Here is a 22,710-nt window from a genome sequence, read left to right as displayed (position 1 = left end):
TAGATGCTTAGAAATGATTTTGACACAAATCTAGCAGAGGACCAAAATGAACCTAAAAAAGAAGCCTGGTGAATCTTGGGAGGGGAGAAGACGAGCGATTGTCCATTACACTGGTTGAGAACTTAAGCAGACTTTGGATCAACTTTCCCCCCTGACATAAGCGCCTAACTCAGCTCGCTGTGACAGCTACGGACTACTCCACAGTAGGGTTTGAGTATCCACAGTCATTTCAGATCTGGTCTAATTTGGGGTGTTTAGGGTGTCCTTTTAATTCTTTTGGTCTTCTGTTTGCCACATTTTGACCACCTGAGGCAGATAGATCAGCAACGTAGTAACTGGGTGCCCTTGGAGTTATGCGCTGCAAGACAATAAAATGAAAATACTTTAAAGCTATTACTCAACTTGTATTGCAGTAATTTTTGTCTATACATGGTAATTGTATACCCATGTACCCATACATGGTAATTGTAGAAAATTAAATCAAATTTTAAATAGCAGGAAATTATAAATCCTGCATTATCCTACTACTAAGAGATAACTGTAGTTAACATTTTTAAAGGTACATATTTCTAAACATTTAAATGTGATATATATTTTAAAAAATGTAATAACACTGCTCTTTAAAACTCATCAATTGTAAACACCTTTTTTATTTCAATGATACATTACAAGCAGTAGTTAAATTGCATGCATGTGTCATGTTGTTTACTCAGTCCTTATTACACATTTAGATTGTTAATTTTCACTGTCATAATCAGTGGTATGATAGCAATCTTCTAAATAAATATCTTTAATCATCTTTGATTATTTTCCTAGGAAATAGAAGTGTTAGATCAAAATACCGGTGTAATTTTTTAAAAATTTTTATTAAATTTATTGGGGTGACATTGGTTAGTAAAATTATATAAGTTTCAAGTGTACAATTCTATAATACATCATCTATATGTTGCATTCTGTGTTCACCACCCAGAGTCAGTTCTCTTTCCATCACCATATATTTGAGCCCCTTTATCCTTTTCTACCACCTCCCTCCCCGCTTACCCTCTAGTAACCATTAAACTTTTATGTGTATCTATGAGGGTTTTTTGTTTGTTTGTTGCTTTCCATTTTATATCCCACATATGAGTGAAGTCATATGGTTCTTGTCCTTTTCTGTCTGATTTATTTCACTTAGCATGATAATCTCAAGATCCATCCATGTTGTTGACTATTCCTGGAATAGGAGATAACTGCTAAAGACACATAATTTCCTGGTTATGTGCATGTGAACTTTCATCAGGCCCTTTCCTATTTCCATATAACTATCAGAGTTGCTTACAGTATGTTTTTACTATCTAGGAAGAAGTGGTGAAGTTGACTGAGAAATGTCTTAATAATGCCATTGAGAGCCCAGGACTGAATGCCAGGAGAGTTCCTCCTGACTTGAAGAGTAACATTTTGAAGGCTCAAGTAGAAGCAGTGCGTAAGGTAAGCTTCCTTTAATCAAAGTAGTCCTGGTAAGTGAAAAGAACATGAAACTTAGAGCCGAGAGACCCTGAGGAAGAAATAAAATAATGAATGTTAAACATGAGTGACCTAGCTAGTGATTACAGACAGAAACTAGTACCAAGAAACATGCTTAAGATGGCGAAATGCATTCACAACTTTATAAGCTAGATGAAGAAGAGCACCATGGGACAAAAAGTAAGAGTAAGGATGCTCTAGGGTTTCAGAAATTTTTTTTTAATTAAATTTATTGGGGTGACAATTGTTAGTAAATTTACATAGATTTCAGGTGTACAATTCTGTATTACATCGTCTATAAATCCCATTGTGTGTTCACCACCCAGAGTCAATTCTCCTTCCATCACCATATATTTGATCCCCTTTACCCTCATCACCCCCCCCCCACCCCCTTACCCTCTGGTAACCACTAAATTATTGTCTGTGTCTATGAGTTTTTGTTTCTCATTTGTTTGTCTTGTTCTTTTTGGTTTATAAAAAGTCAAATTCCTATAGAAGTGAGTACCTAATCTTTGCCACTTTTACAGCCAGAAAATCTAGTGATTTTCAAGTTCCTGTCAATATTAACTCTATGATTTGGGGTTTTTTAGTTGATCTGCTACTCCCTACCACCCACCTACCCCCAATTTGCCAAAATTGTGATGTTATTAACAAGAGTGAAAGTTGCAAGGTGAAAGAGTTGGCTGTAACATTGTGAAATATATAGTGGGACAAGCCCCCATGAAATATATGGCATCTATGCTCTTAAAATCAGTTTTCCCGTGGTTCTCCCTAACTTTCTAACTTCTCCATACTAAACCAGGAAAAAGCCTGTCTCACCAAGTCATGTTAAACCAGGATTTCAAAATACCCTGTTGTTGAGAAGATGCGTTTTACTTATCTTGTCCCCCGGCACAAGCCTTAAAGAGAACTGAGAAAACTTACGGAATATTGTTCCTGCTTTTTATCTACCTTCTTCACCCAATATAAACATAATACTTACACATACAAATAAATATAAAATATCGCAGTACAGGCTCTGGAATCAGATAACTTGAGTTTGCCTCGTACTTCTCATCTACCACCTACTAGCCTTGTGATTTGGCAAGTTAGTTAATTTCTCTGAGCCTCGGTTTAATTATGTTTATAAAAGGATAATGGTAGTACCTCCTTAGGATGAGTTGTAAGGATAAAATAAGATAACAAATGTAAAGGACATGGAATAGTGCCTGCATGTACTGAGCACGTGGTGAGTGTTGATCCCCAGTGTTGGAACTACATGTGTAGTTGCAGTGATAGTTATGGTTGTTCTTACCTTACATTTCAGTTATACTTTTGGATCTTCCTTGACTTAAAGAAGAGAGAAATAATGAATAGCCCTAAATTAAAGAGATTTTATTTTATAGTTAAAAGCCTTCCCACGAAGAAAACTCCAGGACCAGAGCCTTCATTGTTGAAATCTACTGAACGTTTGAGGAAGAAATAGTAACAGTTCTATACAAACTCTTTTCAGAGAATAAGAGAGGAGAGGACGTTTTCCAACTCATTTTACGAGAATAGTATTACCCCAATACCAAAACTAGAAAAAGATATGACAAGAAAAGTAACCATAGACTAATAAAAATAGACTCAAAGTCCATAACAAGATATGAACAAATCCTACGCACTCAGCAGTTTATAAAAAGGATGGTACATCATGACCAAGTTGGGAAGAAAGTTGATTTATCATTCAAAAACCAGTATAGTTGACCATATTAAAAAATAAAGAAAATGTTCTCAAAGTGCTATGGAAAAGGCATTTCACAGAATTCAACTCCCTTCATGACGAATCTCCAGCAAACTAGGAATAGAGTAGAACTTCTTAAGCCTGATAAAGGGCATCTATGAAGAAAAATCTACAGCTAACATCATACTTCATGGTGAAAGACACATTTACTTAAAATAGCTAAAATTAAAAACTGACCATTCCTAGGAGGGCAGTGGTGAATCTCCTGCAATGCACATTACTGGTAAGAATAAAACATGTTTAGCAAGCACTTGAGAAAAGAGTTTTGCAATGTATTAAACATACACTTACCATATGACCCAGCAGCTTTACTCTTAGATATTGACCAAAGAGAAATGGGTAGGTTCACACAGCTACTAAAATGTACAGGAATTCCTGGGAGCTTTATTATAATAGCTGAAAATTGGAAAAAACCCAAATATCCCTCAGTAGGTAAACAGATAATCAAATTGTGGTATATCCATCCAGTGGAATGCTACTCAGCACATAAGAAGGAATTAATCAGTGATAAGTGGAACACCATGGGTGAATCTCGCATCATGCTACTCTAAAGAGGTCAACACAAAAGAATAGGTATAATGATTTCATTTGTGTGAAACTGTAGTAAGTACAGGTCATTGTTTGCCATGTGTAAGTATTTGATGGGATTGCATTGGAAGCCTCAAGGGAACATTTTGAGGGTAGTAAAAGTGTTACATATGTTCACTGTAGTGTTGATTGTACACCTGTATATATTTTTCAAAATTCATTGAATTGTATATTACAGATGTGTGCATTTTACCATATGTAAATGATACCACACTGAAGTTGAGGAAAAGAACTGACTTGTTCAGAAAAGTTTTTTAGAATTCTGTCCTAAAATATCCCTTGCATGCAGGGAAAATAAGAAGCCAAATATACAGCTTAACATCTGTTTCTTCTTCTATCATGTAAATTGGAAAAATTCTGGCATAACTCTTTTGGGATTCTGTGTATATTGACTAACACACCATGATGTCTTAAATAATTGAGAGCTGTCCTGTAAAGTATGTGGATTTATATATTAATATATTGAAGTGGAAGCATGGATTATAAATGTGGCTATGGGATAGGATTACACTAGGTACAATACTGATATTTCCATAGATAAAGTATGATTACCTCTTTTGGAACTGAAGTAAACTGATGTTTCTATTTTCACAGGAAAGAAATATAAGTTTCTTGTTACCTTACTATCCTCAACAAAGAGTTAATGTTTATGATTTAATTTTCTTAGGTCACAAAAGAAGATGGCTTATTAAGTCATAAAAACGCCAGTGTTCTGGCTGCTTCCACAAACAGGTACAGTTCTGGGGAGACGGAATGCAATGATGTTCTTTTCCTCTTAACTTTTTGATTTTGGGCCTTTTCCTCTTCCCCAGTCTATCACCACATGATCTCAAGATTTCTGTTTGAAACACAGCTTGAATTCACTCTTATGTCTATTACATGGCTGCTTAGTACCTAGCTTCAGATTATTTGAAGATACTCCTAATTTGTCTCTCTAAATTCTCATTCTTCTTCAATTGATTCAAACTGCAGAGCAAAAACAACTTTTAAAGGTATTTTTAATCTCATAAGTTACCTGGTAAGGAACATATATTATTTGTCTAAGGTTATGGTAGTTAACTTCAAGCCCCCAGTCTTATAAAACTTTCTTACTATGGGCTGTCATATTCTAGCTAATTTCCTTGCTTTTCTTTCCAAGCCCCCACTGTCTCTCTTTTCTTTAATGGTTATTATGCCATTTATCTGTCTTCCTAGGCTTTTATCCCCTGCTCTGTGCCAGTTAGTTTTGTCCCTTACTGTATATCCAGTGTTCTGTGCTTAGTTGCTGCTAAACATTGTTGAATGAAAGAATGCTGTTTCTTTTCCTATTATTGAAAACTTATTCAGTGAAGAGTTTTCTGATTTATCAAATTCAGTTCCAGATACTGTAATCAACGTAGCACTTAAGCATATAGAGCTTTACAGTTAGTACTCAATAAATGTCCTAATTGGTGATCAGGGGAAAGCTGGAATTATAGCTTTAGATTTGGCTGTAGATTTTCCCCTTTTCCACCCTGGTTGAAGCCATCTGTAAGACTGCTCCTGTTCTTGTTATCCTTATCTGGGGTTATATACCCCCTGACCCCCACCCTCCCGTCATTGCTGCCAGGCCCACAGCTCGTAGAGTCTCGGGCAACTTCTGACCTGGCTGGTCCCCTTGGAATATCTGGAGCAATCTAGATGATGCTGCTTCTTGCTGCAGCAGAGCTCTCCAGCCTGTGTCTTTAAATGGTGGCTTCTCCTTATGGTTTCCTGACTGTTCTCCCATATCTCAGGTATTCTGTATAAATCCTGTTCTGCTGAGCTTTCCCATTCACATAGTTGATAACAGCCTTAAAAAAATCAGTCTGTTGACCTGTATTTTTTGTGTGTCTGTCTTTTCAAGATAAATTTTTTCTGTCCCTTCAGTGAGATTTAGGAGGGAAGCAAAGTAGTCTACCATTTTGATCCATCTGTGAATGAATCTGACCTGAATTTGAAAACTCTTATGTGGTGGCGTGGGGAAGGATTTCACAAAGGCGTGTGATACTGGTGGCTCTCATGCTCCTCACAAATTGTCATTTCTTCTCCCTCTACATGAATTTGTTATCCTTCTTCCCCAAGTCCTTTCTTTGAAAATCCTGACTAATAGAATTGTATTAATGAAGGGCTTTTTCATTATGTATTGCATATTAGATACTTATTTCTCTTATTTCTAGATTAGAATTTTATCTTCTATACTTTTAAAATTCTATGCCTGTACAGGTCCTCCATGATGTGAATTTATATTTTCTTCCCAGTGTTGTATTAAATGAGAATAATGGGCCACTCCCTGAAGGTTCTCTTGCTCCAAAGCACATCACACCTGCAGAAAATGGTTCTGTTTTAAAGGTAACAATACTTTCTAAGTTTTCTCAAAAAAACACACTGAGTTGAATCCTGTAGTACAACTATGGACATCTCGTGATTTCTGATTGACACCAGAACATAAGCTGTGAGAAAAGCGTTGAGCCTGAATTCTCTAGGGAGAGTCCTATTGTCAGATGCCTCACAAGAGTATCTCAGGGTTTCGTCTCAGGTTTTTCTGTTGTTTGTTGGTATTTTTGGTTTTGAGCGGTCTTTGTATTTTTGTGTTTTGGATGCTGACTATGCTTCCCTAGTGTCTCAAATAGCACATGGCACATAGTAGGCGCTAAATATTTATTGATTGAAATAAATATTTCAATCCTATCATTGTGCTGCAGTATAACCAGCCCATCACAGCTCCTGCCTTTCCTGTATCTACTTGTCACACCCTCACCAGTTCAGAAATCATAGAAACCCAGTTCATTGCCTAGTGAATGTTTTAATTTGTGAGTTAAATGAAAAATTGTCAGTGGAAATGAACATTTACCATTGTGCTCTTTTAATGTATAAGCACATTTATTGTAGAAATTTACCAAACATTTCATAAAAAGAAAAAATTAGAAATCATATGTATTCCCACTGCCCAAAGACAGTGTATAGTCAATATTTAGGTTATAGTTTTTTCAGACATTTGTGTTAGAAAAACAATCAGGAGCAAATTTCTGTTAATTAAAATTCTAAAAAGATGTATTGACATCTTTGATCACTGAAAATTGTTTAGTGGAATCTGATATGTTTTTGGAATAGAGAAGGACATTTAGTTCAAAGATATACTGCTTATGTAATATGTACCAGACAGTGTGCTAGGCTGTGGAAATTCAAAAATGATTTAAACATGGTCTCTTCTTTCAAACTGCTTATAGTCCAGTGGGACTATATTGTAATGCATTATTGTAATGCATTGTGATAGAAATATGTACAAGCTGTTTTGGGGCACTCACCCAGGTCACAAGGAGGACGGTGGTAGGATAGGCGGAGGGAGATAAGAAAGAGAACAGTTTTTTTCACATGTGTGATTAAAATTAAGTTTAATATTGAAACATGAATAGGCGATTCACCATGGCCTGAAGGCAGATAGATAGAAATAGAATTGTATTAGTGAAGGGATTTTTCATTATGTATTACACATTAGATACTTATTTCTCTTATTTCTAGATTAGAATTTTATCTTCTATACTTTTAAAATTCCATCTACCTCCACAAACATGCACACACACATGCATAGACGTGCACGCTCTCACTCTGCAGTACAGAACCGCATCTTCTATAAAGTGCTTGAAATACTAATTAAACAAAAAGTATTAATTAACATCTATGGGGGGAGTTCATATTGTCCTCTTTTGCAAAGAGTGAAGCACCTATACGTCTGGATAAAGAAGCATTTGAAATTCAGTCATCTCCTTTACTCAGCTGTCCCCTGGGCTGAAATTTCTACCTCTCCCTTCTAGTCTAAGAGCCAGAACAGACTTTACCCTACCCAAGTTTTGTCTCACCAAAAGGAAGAGCTATCTGCAAATTCACGTGACACCTAGCTTTTTCAAGTTCTGATTGTAGTCTAGGTTCCCCTCTGAGCAAAAGTGATTCCTGAATGTCCCTGTTTGTGTAAAGGTTAACACCAACTAGGCCTGGGTAAGGATGATAAATTGAGAAGATATGGGAAAAATCAGCCTGATGAGTAATGGGTCATTTAACAACTGTATATATTTTGTCTTCCACAGGATGCTACAGACGAATTGGATGCCTTGCTTTTATCTCTGACTGAGAATCTAATCGACCACACAGTCACACCTCAGGTAAATATGCTTTAAAACAGCAAGCTGGAAAGGAATTTCTGTCTTGAAAAATGTTCCTGCTAGATTCCAATTTTTGCCTTTTTAACAACTTAGTAAAATTTTTCATTTAATAAGAGTTTATATTTCAGTAACCACTTAGCATTGACTTTCTGTACTATAAAATTCTACCAGTTTGAATTTGTGTGTCACTATACAGTGTGTCAGTACTGTAAGCCTATTTGTAATTCGACAGTGTACTATGTAACAAGAAGAGGAAACATGAGGATAAGCCAGCTTCTAAAGAGTTAAGGCAATAAAGACATATTTAACTTTTTAAAAAAAATTTACAGAATGATGGGAGCGTAAGAATGGTTGGCATTGAATATATTGATTATTAGTGCAGTGTGAGGGATACTGTGTTAAGTGCTATGATTATAATCCTTCTCCCCAGAGATTTACAATCTAATTGGATGAAAGGTATACAAATAACTCATATGGTGCCTTATGAGTAATATGACAAGTTGCTGTAGGAACTAGATGTCATTCCAAAGGCTTAGAAGTACAGATGGTACTTTCTATGGTGCTGGATATTTGCTTAGATCTTTAGTTCTTAACCTTTGGTGTGTAACAGAATCACCTGGAGGTGATAAAAACGAAGATTGGTACACTCCACCCTCAAAGTTTGTGATTTGGTTATGAGGTGGGGCCTGAGAATTTGCATTTCTAACATGTTCCAGGTGAGACAGATAGGGTCTGAGAGCCCACTTTGGGAACCACGAGCTTAGATCAATAAACAAAGAGACTGTACCAAAGGATAAGATTTAGTCACAAGTCTGGAAAAGTGAGCAGACAGAAAATAAAAGGGACAGTGGCAATATTGAGCCATAATAATTCTTTATATACACAAAAGAGGTAACTTCTAAGATTAATGCAAGATGGCCCGAAGCATGGAGAAAGAATCTCTGGGCCTAACTCAGAGCACTTACTGTATGTGTAGTCCTTATATTAGTGGGTAGGTGATACAGTGATGAAAATCAAATTGGAGAAAAAATTCTTTTTATATCACTAATATGTTTTTGTTTCCCTACAAATTGAGAATGCTTTCTATGTTTAAACCCAAAATTTAGAATATTACGCATTATAGATTCTGCATGTGGGCTATCTGTTCTATTACACTTACAGTTTTCTCTAAGTGTAATAGCCTTCTAATAACTTCAGCTTTATTTTTTTAATTTTATTGGGGAAAATTGGGGAACAGTGTATTTCTCCAGGACCCATCAGCTCCAAGTCATTGTCCTTCAATCTAGTTGTGGAGGGCGCAGCTCAGCTCCAAGTCCAGTGGCCGTTTTCAATCTTTAGTTGCAGGGGGCGCAGCCCACCATCCCATGCGGGGACTGAACCGGCAACCTTGTTGTTGAGAGCTCATGCTCTAACCAGCTGAGCCATCCGGCCGCCCCACCGGCAGCTTTTTAATTGGTTTTGATGCGTGGTAAGGCTAGCCCAGCATCATCATGCAGCTTTTTTGCTATTTTTGCTTGTTAATTCTTTCACATGCTTTTGGAATAACTTTGTCAAGTCCCACCCATCTCAAAATTCTTTGAATTTTTATGTGTAAATGCATTAAGTACATAAATTAACTTGTAGAAAGAATTGATATATTTATGATAATTTGCCTTCTTAGCCAAGAATACAATGTTTTTCTCATTCAAGGCTTCCTACATCTCCTATTAAACGTATATACTATCCTATTTTTATTTCCAGATCCTTTACCCTTTTTTTTTTTTTTTTTTTTTTTAAGATTTTATTGGGGAAGGGGAACAGGACTTTATTGGGGAATAATGTGTACTTCTGGGACTTTTTCCAAGTCGAGTTGTCCTTTCAATTTCAGTTGTGGAGGGTGCCGTTCAGCTTCAAGTTGTCGTCCTTTCAGTCTTGGTTGTGGAGGGCGCAGCTCAGCTCCAGGTCATGTTGCCATTGAAGTTGCAGGGGGCACTGCCCACCATCCCTTGCGGGAGTCCAGCCAGCAACCTTGTGGTTGAGAGGACGTGCTCCAACCACCTGAGCCATCTGGCCACCTGGGAGCTGAGGGGCAGCTCATTGACTTCATTCTAGATGTGGAGGGCGCAGTTCCCTGGCCCATGTGGCCCATGTGGGATTCAAACCAGCAGCCCTGTTGCCCAGAGCTTACACTCTGACCAACTGAGCCACCCCTCGCCCCCCTTCAAGCTTTTTTGGCTATTATTAGTGAGGTCTTTTTCCCCCACTATGTTTTAAACTAGCTTTAAGAGGGCTATTGTTTACTGGAAATAATTTAACAAAATTTTTTATCAGTTAAAACAGTAAAGCTGTAAAAAATTATAGATATTTAAGTAGAGTATTCATTTTATTGGGGGAAGGTTTTTATTATCATATTTTTATATGTATCTAGGTTGCAGTATGAGAGTTACCATTCTCAAGGAATATACATATTTTAATTATAAAGTTCACCGTCCCAGAGAGAAACAAAGGCAGACCTAAAAGTTAGAGCAGGACTATCTAGGTATTGCTATAACAAGGAAGAAAGCTCTGGAAAGCACTAAGATTCCTATTGTTTAGGAACTGGTAAATATATAAAATAAACTTGTGATCGGAAGATATCTTTAAGACCAATAGGATAGAATCCATTTTTTAAAAAATGCCACGTGCCCAGATGAAGTTAATCATACCTCTCTGTCCATGGCAAACTATCTTCTTAGGTCTGTGCACTGCTTGTCTTTTGTTTGTTTTGTTTGTTATTTCCCTTTATCTTCCATCCCCCCTTCCATTCCCCTTTTCCCCTGAGGCACCCATTCAACAGGCAACCTTTCATACCTTTATTCAGATAAACATGTTCATTTGTATCTCTTTTAAGGAACTGGGGGAGAGTTTGGGATATATAGTCACAAGTAGGATTGCTGGGTTGCATGCTTATGTTAAATACTTAATTAAACTAAGGTATTGCTCATTTCTTCCGGAATGGCTCCAGCAGCTTGCAGACCCACAGCAATGCACGTGTTTCCCACTTCGCTCATTCTTCCTCAAGGTGCACTTTATCTGACTTTCTAGTATCTTCCATCTTTATGGGTTCATTTTATTGTTTCAGTTTTCATGAGTTAAATGTTGTTTCTCCTCCGTTAATGCTGATTTAGGTGTCCTCTTTGAATGAGTCACCTATTCGTATCTTTTGCTCATTTTTCAGTTGGGTTTCCTTTCTTTTTGTTGCTGATTTCACGAGTTTCTTGTATAGCTTAGATATTAATTCCATGTCTGTCTTAGATATATAAAAATTTTTTTCCTAATCTGTGTATTAATACATCTGAGGAATTTTTATCACAGTATCATTTGTGGTAGGTGGCAAGGAGATTGAGACGACCGCGGTCACTAGGCACATGGATGAGGAAAACAGGTTTGCGTCCTTCATTAAACAGAAACCTTTTATTCTGATTCACGCATTCTTCATTTTTTCTCTTTGTAGTTTGGGGATGTCAATTGCGGTTTTGATATGGCCCAACTGTATATTTATCCTTATAAAGAGCCGATTTCTCCAATATTATTTACTAAATAATCTTTCTTTTCCCAATTGATTTGTTACTAAACTTCTATTCTGTTTCATTGGACCCTCTCTTTTTGTTGTTTTCATTTTATTGTGGAAAAATTGGTATACAGGATTACATGTATTTTAGGTATATGACATTAGAATTCGATATTTGTATATAGCAGTCTTCCTGTATCTGCGGTTTCAGTTACCCACAGTCAACTGTGGTCCAAAAGTATTAAATGGAAAATTCCAGAGATAATTTATAAGTTTTAAATTGCATGCCATTCTGAGTAGCATGATGAAATCTGTGTCGTTCCCTCTGTCCCCGATGCCCGGGACGTGAGTCATCTCTGTCCCCCCATCATGGTGCTCGTGTTCAACTCAGCCTTTGCCGCCTGCTCTTTGTCGGCAATGGTACTGTTGTTTTCATTTTTCTGGCTTTGAAATCTATTCTAATATCTAGACTATCTTTACTTATAAATTTTAGCATCAGTATGTCGGATTTCACCCCAAAATCTGCCTACACTTCAATGACATCTATATTAAATTTATAGATTATTTTGGAGAAAACTGGCGTTTAAAAAATACCTTTCCCTTTTCACAAACTTGATATATATCTCTATTTTCTCATCTTCATTTAAATTACTGAATGTTCTCTATCAGTCTTCTGTATTCTTTGTTAGGTTAAATCCTAAATACTTTATAGTTTTGTTAATATTATGAATGATATTTAATTTTTTGCTATTGAATTCGTAAAGTGATTTTGTATCTAGCAAACTTGTTGAATCCTTTCATTTGTCAATCTGCTGATTCTCCTGAATATTCAATTTCTAGCGTGTAGTTAACGTCTGTCTACAATTATTGATTAATCCATTTCTCACATGCTGTGAGATCTGTCATTTGTTCTTTTGCATATTTTGAAGATATGCTGTGTGGTGCATATATGTTGATGGTAATTTTATTTATTTCTTGAATTCCTTTCAGCATTTTAAAGTGTCTTTCTTTGCCCTTTATTCTCTCTTAATTTCCCTTTTGATTGACATAAAATTGACACCCTAGCTTTCTTTTAAGTTTGTATGGCCTAGGATATAATTTTCTGTCTTTCGATTTTCAGCCTTTCTGTAGCTGTTGGTTTTAAGTGGGCCTTTTGTGAACAACATTTTGCGGGATCTTGTTTTTAAAATCTTATTTGAGAATCAAAATCTATCCTCTGAGTGTAATCCATTTATATTTACTGTAAGTATGGTTATTATACACTTATTTCTGCCAAACTATTTTTTGTTTACTCTCACCATATATTCCTTTTCTCTCTCTCTCTCTCTTTTATTTCCTGTGATAAAAGTGCATTTTTAAAATATTGGTGGGAAAGCCATGCTTTGTATTTTTATTCTTCTGGTGGTTACCAAACTGGATTTATAATAATTTTTTCTTATTAGAATTTAAGGCTACCAGTGCCAGTTTTTATATGCTAGTCTGAGTTTTTATAAAATAGGTGAGTTCATTAGATTATAATTCTACACATAAAAGTAAGATCTAGAAAATTAAACATTAAAATGAATGTAGCAAAAGCCCTATGAGGCAAGAGCAATATGGGAGTTTTAATTTCTGTTTTCTACACACACGCATGTTAATTAGAGAATGACCTATATAGAAACAGATGTTTGTTTTCTGTGTCCTTTCTATGTGCTGTTCTTTTTTGATTAGTCACAGCCCATTGTTGAGAATGCTACCAAGAAGGCTATGATTATTTGTAATGAACTGAAATTTCAGAAAATCAAATGTTAAACTGATCCTGGGGGGAGGTGTAGGAGGGAGGGGAAGTCCTCTTAAATTAACTGAAAGTAGTAGCAGCATTCTTGGAGAAGGAAATTTTTAGATTAAAGAGATTCTCAAAATCATGACAGTTTTTTGAGTGATGAGATATGGCATCTGTGTTGTAGCAAAGGCTCTTAGGTGCAGAAGTCTACGTCAGCTCAAGAGGACTGTTAAGAATTGGCTCCCTGCCCAATGCATTTTGTAGTAGAAGAAAGTATTATGGGTAGAATTGTGAAAATAAGTGAGTGTTCCCTAAAAATAAACACATATATAAAATTTATTTTAGGTATCTTCAACATCCACGATCACACCCCGGTGGATTGTGCCAGTAAGTTAATATTTGCAATTTTTCTGTTGGTTATACTTTCATAGTGAGGCCTAAAGGATTGCCAGGCTCTTGTCTTTCCTTAAAAACATGGGGTCATTATCAAAGCTCTGACTTAATAATGGCTTCAAACTAGTGGTTTAACTTTTCTGTTTGTAAATGCTTATGGATGCTGAAAAATACAAAAAAATCTGAGGGGAAGGATGGTTAAAAACAAACAAACCAAAACAACCATGATCATCAAAATAATGTCCTTGTTACCATAATCATTAAAGAAAATGACTTAGATCTGCAGTGCTGACCGTGGGGCAGGTATTGTCACTTCTGCTCACAGATGTCATCTGTCTCCTCCAGAGTGGTGCACTTTCTCATGGACTCGCAGGAAATGGACCATCCTTGGTGGAGAAGGAGGGATATGGGAATAGAGACGTAACCTCGCTGATCTCTCCTCCAGCGCCATTCTTGGTGGATGCTGTGACCAGGTGAGGAAATTATTTCTCAATTACCGTTCTTAGACATCTGTTAGTGGGGGGAGAGTGGGGAGCTATATGTACAGGGGGTGCCAAAAAAATGTATACACATTTTAAGAAAGGAAAAAACCATTAAAATTATGCTGATGGTAACCACTTTGAGCTCCTCTTGTAATTGCAGAAGTTAAAAGTGATTTGTCTTCCGCTTTTGTTATCAGTATATATTGAGTATTACAATTTTAATATAGTTTTCCTTTCTTAAAATGTGTATGCATTTTTTGGCCTCCTTTGTGCATATATTGTGTGCAATAATGTCAATTCTTTAATTGAACTTAATTGAAGTTGGATAAATTTTCTCTGATTATTATTTAGAATAGTGTTTTTTTCTTATAGCAATTTTCTACAAAATCATTGTGGTTTTTTTAATAAAGTCTTTGTTAGATAAGGATGTTAACAAGCTTATCCTTTAGCATTTATATTTGTTTTTAAGTTAATTTGTCTTTCTCTTTCATGCTTTACTATTATGTTGTCCATCAGTAACGTGATGTGGTACAGCAAGGGGTGAGGTAGGAGAGTCCCAAGGTGAGGCTCTGAGATGATAGCCTTTACTAATATCTGTTGCATACTCTTTTCAACATTGTGCTTGCCACAAACAGAAATTGGACTCAAAAGAGCTTTTGTTTAGCATGTAGTTCTTGAGGATTTATAATTGCCTTCATTCTTACCTCAGACTTTTTTCTGTTTATGTCTGGTATTTCTCATGTCCTCCTGATATTGGAAATGTGGGTCAATTGAAGTAAATGCTTTCCTAATTAGGAAGGGAAAAGTATTAGAGATGATTAACTTCAGAAAAATTTATAGTTTCATTTTAAAATTGATTCTTTTAGCTCCACAGTCTTTAAAGTAACATAATTATTCACTCAGCACACACTGAATGTCTGTTATGTACCTGGCACTGAAGATGGCTCTGAGCAAGACAGATATGGGCCCTGCCTTGGGGAACTCACGTGCAGTTGTCAGATAGCACTTCATATAAATTTAATAGGTTATTTGTCTAAGTATTTACATGCCTAGTAATTGCTGCTGTAAAAATAGATGTTACATGCAGAGGACCAGGTGATAATGCTTTGTCATTGAGTTTACACAAGAAAATGTGAGTTCTTAAGGACCTCCAAATTAAAATTTACAGATGAAGGAAGCGCTTATCTTCACTCCTTCCCAAAGCAAAGTAGTCATAAAGAAATAAAAAAGATAAAAAATGATAAGTAGTATACCTGAAACTAATATGTCAATTGTAACTCAAAAAATGACAAGCAAATAAATCAGAGGAACTGAATATCCAGAAACAAATCCACACATACAGCTACCTGACTTGTGAAAAAGTAATGGTTTGGTGCTATGGGCAAAGAATGATCTTTCAGTAAATCAGCTGGACAAGTTTAATATCCATGTGGGGGGAAAAAACTTCTTTTAATTTTAATTAAATGTATTGGGGTAACATTGGTTAATAATGTTATAAAGTTTCAGGTTACCTTTATAATACAATATCTGTATACTCCATTGTATGCTCAGCACCCAGACTCAGTTCTTGCCACCATGTATTTGACCCCCTTTACCCTCTTGATCCACCCCCAATCCCCACTCCTCTCTGGTAGCCACCATTATGTTGCTTGTATCGATGAGTTTGTTTGTTTATTCGTTCGTTGCTTTCTGTTTAATATCCCTCGTATGAATGAAATCATCTGGTACTTGTCCTTTTCTGTCTGATTTGTTTCACTCAGCGTGATACTCTCAAGATCCCTCTATGTTGGCGATATTTCATCTTTTTTATAGCTAAGTAGTATTCCATTGTGTATGTGTACCATATCTTCTTTATCCAATCATCTGTTGAAGGACACTTAGGTTGTTTCCATGTCTTGGCTATTGTGAATAATGCTACAATGTACATGTATCTTTTACAAATAAATGTTTTCAAATTTGGGAAGAAATCTTGACACAATCTCATACCATACACAAAAATCCATTCTAGGTGGATTGCAAATCTCAATAATAAAGTTTTATTATTAAATATTATTTATTAAATAATAAAATAATAAAGTCAAAAGTTACACGCACATTTTTCAACTGTGCAGGGGTCAGCATCCCTAACCCCTGGTTGTTCAGGGGTCAATTATATGTCCTTTGTATTATAGATTTTTTTTAAAGTGTCTAAATTAAGTTTTTTTTAAAAAGATTTTACTGGGGAATGAGAACAGGACTTTATTGGGGAACACTGTGTGTACTTCCAGGACTTTTTTCCAAGTCAAGTTGTTGTCCTTTCAGTCTTAGTTGTGGAGGGCGCAGCTCAGCTCCAGGTCTAGTTGCCGTTGCTAGTTGCAGGGGGCACAGCCCACCCTCCTTTGCAGGAGTCGAACCAGCAACTTTGTGGTTGAGAGGACGCGCTCCAACCAACTGAGCCATCCTGGAGCTCAGCAGCAGCTCAGCTCAAGGTGCCGTGTTCAATCTTAGTTGCAGGGGGCTGAGCCCACCATCCCTTGCGGGACTCGAGGAATTGAACTGGCAACCTTGTGGTTGAGAGCCCACTGGCCCATGTGGGAATCGAACCGGCAGCCTTCGGAGTTAGGAGCACGGAGCTCTAACTGCCTGAGCCACCGGGCCGGCCCCTGTACTATAGATTTTGATATTAAGTTTTTTTGAAACCAAAATAGATGTCATTACATCCCTGCATCTAAACTTATGCTCTTTCCCTACAGCAGAGACTCGGGGGCCCTCATGCAAAGCCCAAGTACTTTTATTTTTCACATATCTCCACCAGAGCAGATTAACTGGGATAGAAACTTAGCTGGCCATCTGAGACCATGTAAAGAGCATAGAACAGCCCACTTGCCTTGGCATTTCCTGAGCAGGTCGCTGTCCTGCTCAGCATGGTACTGTTCTCAGTATTCGTAATAATAACCCTGACTAAGAAATGGTTCAGCGTCTGCTGTATTTTGTTTAAGAAAGTAGGAGCAGCTGATATCTTTAGATTTCACTTCAAGAGGAAACACGCATCAGTTACCTTCCCTCTGTGGAATACTTCATTGCTAAATTGGGTATTACAACATAATCATGTAGGTCTATGATTTATTCCCAACATGCTCTGTGTGGCACTTGTGGAGATAATGCATGTTGCCTCAAAAGGTTTCATTGAACTCATTCTTCTTTCAGCTCTGCTCCAGCTTTAGCCGAAGAAGCCATCGCGAAGCAGAAGTGTTTACTCACAACTGAGCTCTAAGGGGCTGCCTCCTCCCCACCTGTAACTGGAATGCCTCGCACTCTCCAGTCCGTTCTGGAATCAGTTTCCACTGATATGTGTTGAATTCTGGAGCTTGTCTTTTACTTGTTGGGTAAAAAAAAAAACAGCTACATTTTCCGTTCAACTGGAAGGGTTTAATTACACTGCATATTTTCCCAAATGAGGGTATCTGGTCTTTTACTTTCTATAATTTTATTACAGTTTTAAATTCCTGAAATAAGGGAATTACTTTCCCTGTGGTTTCCTCCAACCTCGTGGCTCCACCTCGTGGTTGTAATTGTTCATAACGTGTCCCCGTAACTCGGCTGTCTCGTTGTCCACAGCCCGCTGAAGTAATTCCTGTAGGGGTAGGGTGAGTCCTCGAGCTGAATGCCTGTTAGAGAAGTTGCACTTTTCCATGTTACCTGGAAGTCAGGAATTGAGGAACTTAATTTTGTAGGTAGGTTAGGTGCTAGCTTGCTTTTTTTCCTTTTTTTCTTTCTTTTTTTTTTTTTTTTTTTTACAATTATTGCAATACTAAAGAGAAGTTTAGAATACAGAGGGTTTTCAAATGTCACCTATACTTTTGACATCTTACTGGAGTAGCTACAAGTTGACATCAAGGTGAGCTAAACCTTGGGAAGAACTACAGAGAACTCAATTGCCTGTTCTGTGATTTTTACTCCCTGCCTTCCCAGAGGAAGCGCCCCCATGCACCACACACGTTCTGTAGCTTTTCAGCCCGGAAGGGGCTGGTAGGTTCAGAAGGCCCTGGGACATTGACCTCGAGGCCTCCACCCTCCTTCCTGAGCCATGGGGGATGCGAGGCCTGAAGGAGCAGGACGCAGCCTCGTGCTGTCCTTGCTCCACATGGGTCCTATTGGGACATGGGCTCTGTTTCCTTTTAGGTTAAGCTGAATACATTTAGAGCTTGTAAACGGAAGGAAACAAAAACACCAGGACAGAAATAGGAGAGGCAGGGGGATTTGTTTTTCGAACAACTACCCTGTCCGAAACTGCACGACATACTGAAAGAGCTCACGTCTCACATGACATTAGGAAGTTTTTGTTCATTATAAAAAATTCTCTAGAATTTCCTCATCACTTTTGGTCTGTACAAAAAAAAATCTGGATGTTAAAGTAGTACATGCTCATTATAGAAAGTAGGGGAAAGTGCAGAATAACCACCTGCGATCCCAACACCCAGAAAAACGCTGTTTTAGCTTTAAAGCTTTGCAATGCGTAAGGTGAACCTCACTGCTGTTGGGAAGTAGGAGGATGTGAGAACCACGTTGGTAACTTAGTTGTTAATCCCTGTTCTCAAGGGCTGATGTTACGCTGTACCTCCTGGAGTTTGTTTTTAGTTTTCTGCCCTGTGATGTGTGTGTAACTAAGTGCTACTTTATGCTGCTTAGCATAAAAGAACATCCAGGGTACGATCTTTAAAACGCCATGGTTCGGGCTGTCCTGGGCTCCCTGTAGCATAATTGTGTGCTCAGGCAGACACACTCTAGTGTCGACCGGAAAGCTCACGAATTTTAATCCGTGTTGTTTCCTAGGGAGCTGTAGAGATTGGAAAACACTTTTACACAAAACAGTTTTGCTGAAAGAAAGTTGGCACTCGTTGCTGGCTGCCTCCTTTTAGCCATTATGCTAAGCTTGTGGATTTCACTGGTGGAGCTCTTGCCAATTCTTAATTGTAAAACAAATTTTCTGTCAGCATAAGTGACACCTAGAAACAGGGGCTTGACCCAGGACATGATGGACTGGACAACAAATTTTCAGTGTCCTGACACCCCTACGTGTGCTGAAAGGTTGAGGTGCTTCTAACCACGAACAGCTAAGGCATTACCAGCTTGAAGGCCTGGATTTCCCATCCAGTTTATAAGGTAGCACCATCCTCATTTGAAACTTTCTAAAATTTAGGAATTAAGTTGTTGAAAATATTCTATAACCTTTGTATCTTCGAGTACCGGTATTTTGCCAGTCAGAATACGGACAGGACAGGGACTTGATTAAAATGCATTTGAATCTCAAGTTAGTAGGATAGTTTGTCTCATGTCCTGACATAAAGGGGTAAACATGGAAATTAATGCTTTCATGATGGATTGGCGCTGACACATGAGGTGCCTGTCAATTATACCTTTCCTGTCATACCTGCTGCTGCTGCCGTCCCGGAGCTGCTGTCACACTCATCTTGTCCCGTTCATCTGAGCATGGAGGGGAGGGACAGGCAGGGCTGAGGGTGTCTGAATGTGTCAGATGGGGAAGGGGAAAGGGCTTTCTCTGAGGAGAGGGAAGCACGGGTGAGTCCGGAAAGGATGCTAGCTAGCAAAGAGAGACCTGAGAGGATACTGGATAAAACGGCAGGCTGCTTGTTCTGACGTAGGAAGAGGGACAGCTGTGGTGGCACTACAGGCTGGTGGCTTTCAGGGCACTGTCCCTCATTCCAAATGATTAAAATCCAAACCATCTGATCTACTAAGTAAAGGTCTGGTCCTTGGAGGAGGGAGAAGAGCCTACTTGCTGTTCCGAGACCACTAGTTGGGCAGGAAGTTTTTCTGTATCCAGATAAGGTTCCCTGGTACAACACAGCTTGTACCAATAGTACAACACAGTACAACAATAGTACAACAATAGTGCAACACAGCTAAAAATATTGGCAATGTTTGATTAAGTTAGGAGTGATGCGAACGTGTTTGAAAAGAACGGGAAGCACAGTTTACTTGAGCACTCCAGTTAGAAAGCTGTTAGCACTCCTCCATGGAAGGCAACTGGGAGGTGATTTATAGCTGAGATAACATCCAGATCAGCAGAAAATAACAGTCATTAGCCACACGCTCAACTACTCCGGTTGCTTTCTCTCCTGACTTTACTCCGGGAACTCCTTAAGCACAGCGATGGTGGGACCTGTGACTGCGGGAGTTTTAGGTGGGCACTTAGGAAGTGGCTGCTTTTTTGTCTTCTTGCCATTGCCTCGTTGACCTGCGAGGTGTTGTTGCCTCGTTTTCTAATGGTTTGCTGTGTGCACTGTTCTGAGGGCACTTAGCGCGGTGCTCTGCAGTATAGGTGTGCTGCCGGCCTTGGGGGAGCGGAAAGGACACGAACCTGAAATCAGTCCCCTTCACAGCCCTGGGAGGGAGAGGGAGAGTTGTTGGCATGGTGGTGTAAAACCAGATTGGCAGGTTTCAGCTTCCTGCCCTGGACGACTCTTCAGAACTTGTACAGTAACCAGTGAGATCCTGTTTCCTACTATTGGTCAGTAGTATGGCCTTTGTGTACAGGGGGAGGGCTGGCAGTGCGTTCTTTCCTGCCCTTTTGGATACACTGCTGGACAAAGGAACGATTAGGTTCTTTTGATCTGGATAAATTTAGACATACCCTTAGCAGCTTTCCTGAAATGTTTATGTTGTTTTAAGACAAATTCTTTTTAACGTTATTTCTTACAGTCTGCTAACTTTCTGTCTGCTTTTGCACAATCCCAGATGTTCTGCGGACAATTCAGGATGAAAACTCTGGGTTGTTTTTGCGTCTTGACTGTTTGTTCCCTTACTCCGCTCAATTCTGACTAACACTGCTACCTCCAACTTGTCTTAGGCAAGCCTCAGAATGAAGCTCGGTGGCACTTCAGAAGCCGTGTTAGATAGAGCAGAATGATTTGGCAGTCACTTAACGTAGAGAAAAATCTTTGCTACTTTTTCTGTAAGTAAGGGTCTAGAGAAGTGAAGTTCTTTTCTTACTTAGAGCAGGGGTCAGCGAACTTTTTGTAAAGACCAAAGATCGTTGGTAGTTCACTGCTCAGCTCTGCTGTGAGAATGAAAAAGCAGCCCAGACAATACATATGCCTGGGCTAGGCTGTGTTCCCGTAAAGGTTTATTTACAAAAATAGGTGCTGATTCTCGATCTCAAGTTTATAGATTGGTAGAGTGAATCCCTGGGAGTCACACAGATATCCACATAGGCTCTGCAGCGTCGTCTGTCACTTGGGGGCACCTGACATTTCTAGACGTTGGCATCCTCACTCACGTTTGGATGAGATGCAGTTATGGTCCACCCAGCTCTGAGACCGTCTGTGAGCTCTCACCAGTTTCTGGTTAATCTTACTCTCGGCCTTTTAGTTGCTTAGAAAGCTAGAATCTTCTGTAGACTGAAGAATACACATTTCTATATCATTTGTCCTTTTTTTCCTCTCAAAAATTTAAACACTCTGGTTCTTGAAAGATCAGAAGGAAGTTGGAAGCTTTTCCTACCTATTAGTCCCCAGAAAGAGGAAATGTGTTTGGGTTATAGAAATGTGCCCTGAATCTAACTCTGCTCTGTGAATATGTTGGTCGAGCTTTGAGTATTTCCAGTTCAAAGAGATAGGATCCGTACCTCTCGTTATCACATTGCTGAGTCTCTTCCCAGGATTCCCCTTTATCTGAGAGGTGTCTTAGCACAGATCTCTTGCTCTTTTTATCTGCGTATCTGGATATGATAAGACAGTTTTGAGGACCTCACTAACTATTTTGTGTTTACTTTTTATACGTATAAAGCTTTGCAGTAGCTTTCAAAGGGTAATTTATTTTTTATATCAAGTGCACTATTCTTTCAATGTGTCCCACGGTTTTGTATGACTTGTGTTAGAGGCCCTGCACTGAACTGAGTTGTTTGTATGCTGAAATGACAACTGTAGATGTGACCACAAATAAAGCTTTTGTGAAACACTTACGGTTTTATGAGCTGTCTCGGTTTCTTGGAAGTATAATACCTGCATGCTGGCCTTGTTCTCTCCTCCACAGAATTGTGAGATGAGAGTTGCTGTTAATAGAACAGAAGGAGTGAACGGAAGCAAGGAACAGAAGTAGCATCGCAGTTTTTGGTGCTCAGTATGTTTGCTGTGAGTTTGGGAGCAGAGGCATTCTGGAAGTTTAAGAAGCTCCTTGGTCGTGCACAGCATATCCTGGGGCAGAGTGGTCATTTCCCAGGAGCAGCATGGCACCGTAGAAACACAGATCTACTACGCAGTAGCCCTGAGACTTAGAATGAATTATTTCACGGATAATTCCTGTGCCTCTGTTGCTTTGTCTGAAATGGTACAGCATCCGGTAGAGGGCAGGTAGATGTCCTCTGTCTGCTCCCCTTCGTGCTGACCTATCTCACCTTCAGGTTTGCAAAATGCCATCCCAGGAAGAATGGTGCTGCCACGTGGTTTCAGGACCTCTGCTGGCCAGTCATACAGCACCATAGGATGTCGGCAAGGTGCCTGAGAAAGTCTCATCTTCCCCTCTGCCCTCCT

At 38.6% G+C, this 22,710-nt stretch overlaps 1 protein-coding gene across 5 annotated transcripts in view; it reads left to right on the top strand.

Annotated features, from left to right (window-relative positions):
- Positions 1-22,140, top strand: part of EPB41L5 (erythrocyte membrane protein band 4.1 like 5) — a 132,132-nt gene extending 109,992 nt beyond the window's left edge. For 3 of the 5 annotated variants that reach the window (XM_081052013.1, XM_081052014.1, XM_081052015.1), the window contains 7 exons: positions 1,339-1,467; positions 4,524-4,588; positions 6,115-6,205; positions 7,939-8,013; positions 13,650-13,691; positions 14,043-14,170; positions 17,366-22,140. In XM_081052013.1, the coding sequence (XP_080908139.1) occupies positions 1,339-1,467; positions 4,524-4,588; positions 6,115-6,205; positions 7,939-8,013; positions 13,650-13,691; positions 14,043-14,170; positions 17,366-17,432 (597 nt within the window). In that variant the 3' untranslated portion in view covers positions 17,433-22,140. Of the gene's footprint in view, positions 1-1,338; positions 1,468-4,523; positions 4,589-6,079; positions 6,206-7,938; positions 8,014-13,649; positions 13,692-14,042; positions 14,171-17,365 lie in introns of all 5 variants that reach the window. The other 2 variants (XR_013993545.1, XR_013993546.1) reach the window with 1 other exon arrangement.
- Positions 22,141-22,710: the final 570 nt, after the last annotated feature.

The sequence above is a fragment of the Rhinolophus hipposideros genome (genome assembly GCF_964194185.1).
Source record: "Rhinolophus hipposideros genome assembly, chromosome: 6".
Lineage (NCBI taxonomy): Eukaryota > Metazoa > Chordata > Mammalia > Chiroptera > Rhinolophidae > Rhinolophus > Rhinolophus hipposideros.
Note: the sequence above shows the minus strand (reverse complement) of the source record. Positions and strands in the feature narration are given on the sequence as shown.